Below are 3,582 nucleotides of genomic sequence, written 5' to 3' on the forward strand. Positions count from 1 at the left end.
CTATTCTCACAAAAAGCTAATTCCATATAGATAAATTTATTTGGCTAATAAATAAATTTATCTATAATTTGGCTAATAAATAAATTTATCTCACATTGGCTAATTCCATATAGATAAATATATTTTGAATACAGATACTCAATTTCTTTTTATTGTTATATTTATGAAATATTATATCAAATCTCACAAAGTAACATATTCTTACTAAGAAAATGTTTTTTTGCGAAGTACTCTTTTCAGAGCCCTCTTGATTTCATTGTTCTGGAGGCTATAAATGATGGGGTTCAGCATGGGAATCACCACTGTGTAGAACACAGACACCACTTTGTTCTGGTCAGTCGAGAAGGTGGACTTGGGCATCACATATATGAATGTGATGGTTCCATAGAACAGGGTGACCACTGTGAGGTGGGATGAGCAGGTGGAGAAGGCCTTCTGGCGCCCCTCGTTGGAATTCATCTTCAGGATGGTGATGAGGATGTAGATGTAGGATACAAATATGGCAAACACTGTGACCACAATGATGGAGCCAGATGTAAATGAGGGGACAACTACAAGAATACTGATCTCAGAACAGGAGACTTCCACTAGAGGAGCAAAATCACAGAAAAAATGATTGATTTGATTTGGACCACAGAAGAATAAAAAATAGAAGCAGATAATAAAGGAGGAAGCATTGAGAAAACCACCCACGTAAGCCACTATGAGGAACTGAACACAGACTTGTGTGGACATTTTGGTTGAATAAAGCAGTGGATTACAGATTGCCACAAAGCGATCATATGCCATTGTAGCCAGAAGGAAGCACTCAACTGTCCCAAAGACAGCAGTTGAACCAAGCTGCATGCCACATCCATGATAGGAGATTGGATTTCTCTGCAGCAGGAAGTTTTCAAGCATATTGGGTGTGACAGAAGTTGAAAAGCACATGTCAGCAAAAGCCAGGTGGCTCAGAAAAAAATACATAGGATGATGGAGCTGAGAAGAGATTCTGATAAGAAGGATTGTGCTGAGATTGCCAGATATGGTCACCAGGTAGATACACAGGATGATCACAAAGAGGATGACTTGAAGGACTGGGTCATCAGTTAAGCCCAATAAGATGAAGTCTGTCAGTCCAGTGTGGTTCCCAGACCTCAGGGAATCCATGAGATAAAGTTGCTGCTACCCAAACGAACCTGTGATGAAACATTACATTAATATCAGCACTTAAATGTGGAATCTAATGAATAAAATAGACAGATGAACAAAATAAAGCCAGAGGCATGGATACATGAAGCAGACTGACAAATCTCAGAGGGGAGGCGGGTGGGGAGGACTGGAAGAGGTCCACCAAAGGACACATATGCATTTATGTATAGTCCACGGACACAGACAACAATGGGATGAAAGCTGGGAGTTGGGGGGACAAGGGCTGGGTGGAGAGAGGCAAGGGGTGGGGGGACAGTGGGGGTATCTGTAATAGTGTCAACAATAAAAAAGGTGTGAATTTCATGGTTTATCTTCATTCATGCACATAAAAATTATTCTAAACAAAATAATTACTCAAGCTAAGTTTGGACATTTTGTAGAGTCCAGAGCTATGTACAATGAATCTTGTATATTTTTGACAGCTAGTGAGGGAGTAGGTGAAGGGGTGGAGGGATTGAGCAGAAAGGAGAAAGGACTCATGGACAAGGACAACAGTGTGGTGATTACTGGGGGGAGGGGGTATTAAGGGACTAAATGGTAATGGAAGATATATAGTAAAGATAAAAAATAAATTGTTTTTTATCAGCAACACTAGAGAACCTGCTTCAAATAATATTACTTTTTCTTTTTATATTATTAATTTATAGAATGTACTTAAATTGGCTTGAAATCTAAGCACTGAGAACTAAGACTTATGAGAATAGCAAATAGGAATTGTCTAGCCCAGTGTAACACGGAAGATTCCTGCGTAAATATAGGATTACATAATGGAGATGTGAGTAATAGCTAACATTTATTGAAAAGTTACTAAATGCTAAGCACAGTATAAAGATTTTAGATATTAATTTCCAAGAAATAATACTGAGGACTTATATTTATAGATGAAGTAACTGATTTGCCATTGTTAAGTAACTTACCAAGTTTACCTAGCAAAGGGTGGGATCAAGTAGTGAATCTCCAGGCAGTTTGAATCCAGTCCATTCCTTTTGTAACTACACTATAAATTAAATGGAATAATATTCATGATGTAGTTGAGTCATAAATGCATTGGTAACAAAGTACCATTTTTACAGCTAATGTATAAAGGAGGTGCATAGTTAATAAGAAAGTTTAAATTTGTATCAGTAAAACAAGTTCATTTTTAAAAAAGAAGTACAAATTTTTTCATTTAGTTATCCTTTTTAATTGTATTTTTCCATTACCATTTTCCCCACTTATATCCTCTTCCACCTCCACCCACCCCATAATCACCATCCTGTTGTCCATGCTCATGAGTTCCTTTTCTTTTTTGCTCAATCCCTCCACCCCCAACCACCCACTCTCACAGCTGTCAGCTGCTTTCTATGTGAGTCTGTCTCTATTTTGATTGTTAGTTCAGTTCATTCATTAGATTCCACGTATGAGTGAACTTGTATGGTATTTGTCTTTCTCTGACTGACTTAGCATAATGTTCTCCAGGCCCATCCATGCTGTCACAAAGGGTAAAATTTTCTTGAAAGGAGAAATATAATTTTTTACTACAGCACAGAAGAAATACTAAGGATTTTTAAATTGACATTATGAACAAAGACACTTTGTAAATTTATTATATACCTTTAACATTACAATTAAAATATTGTTAACATCAAGTAGTTTGAAATATCCTAGTGTATAAATTTATTTAAATAAATAAATCATTTCCTAATATATCAATGTTTCATAGTTAGGGTATTATAGAATGAAATAAATTAAGTTTCAGCACAATAATGCAGCTGAATAAAGCTACAGCCTAAAATGTTCATTTTACCCAGGTTTACCTAACCCATGATCAAGTTGAACCTCACCTCCAAGTTTTCTGGCTCTATATTCTCAACTTTGTGAAAAGTATCTTGTTGTCTGTAAGCTAAAGCATTTGGATATTTACAAACAGTAAGCCCCCAAAGTATCTCAAGCTATTGAATTTATTAGCATTATAGTTGAATGCCAAGGTTAGATAGTTTGAAAGATATTATGACTTTCTGGTCTTATGGGTGGATACAGGAGGTATCCTGGTACCCTGAATTATATTTGTTTATACCCACTACTGGACTGTAGAAATTTAGGTTAATTCAGTTAAGGTTACTTGCTAGCCGACTGCCAGGTTACGTCTGTCTTGTTTTTCCACTGCATCTTATGAGTGCAACTTTAGAGAATAAACAGAAATCATAGATTACCCACAAAAGCCCAAATCTTACCTCTTGATATGAAATTCACTCAACTTACAGATAAGTCATTATTATTATATAGTAGCAATGGTGCCTTTTATTATTGTTTGCCTTTGGGGATAAATCTCTGAAGATTGTAGAGACTCCAATGTGAATTCCAAAGCACCAGGGATCATTATCACATTATCACATCTCAAGTGGGTGTCGA

The 3,582-nt window shown here is 36.4% G+C and overlaps 1 protein-coding gene across 1 annotated transcript; it reads right to left on the reverse strand.

Moving 5' to 3' along the window:
* Positions 1 to 204: 204 nt before the first annotated feature.
* Positions 205 to 1,150, reverse strand: LOC119059781 (olfactory receptor 502-like). The gene has a single exon (XM_037159599.2). The coding sequence runs from the start codon at positions 1,147 to 1,149 to the stop codon at positions 205 to 207; it is 945 nt and encodes a 314-aa protein (XP_037015494.2). The 5' UTR covers position 1,150.
* Positions 1,151 to 3,582: the final 2,432 nt, after the last annotated feature.

This window comes from Artibeus jamaicensis, unplaced genomic scaffold, assembly GCF_021234435.1.
Source record: "Artibeus jamaicensis isolate MK-2021 breed Jamaican fruit bat unplaced genomic scaffold, CSHL_Jam_final contig_759, whole genome shotgun sequence".
NCBI lineage: Eukaryota > Metazoa > Chordata > Mammalia > Chiroptera > Phyllostomidae > Artibeus > Artibeus jamaicensis.

Coding starts and splice junctions, on each gene's coding strand:
- LOC119059781 (XM_037159599.2), bottom strand. CDS start 1,149: ATGGATTCCCTGAGGTCTGGGAACCACACTGGACTGACAGACTTCATC.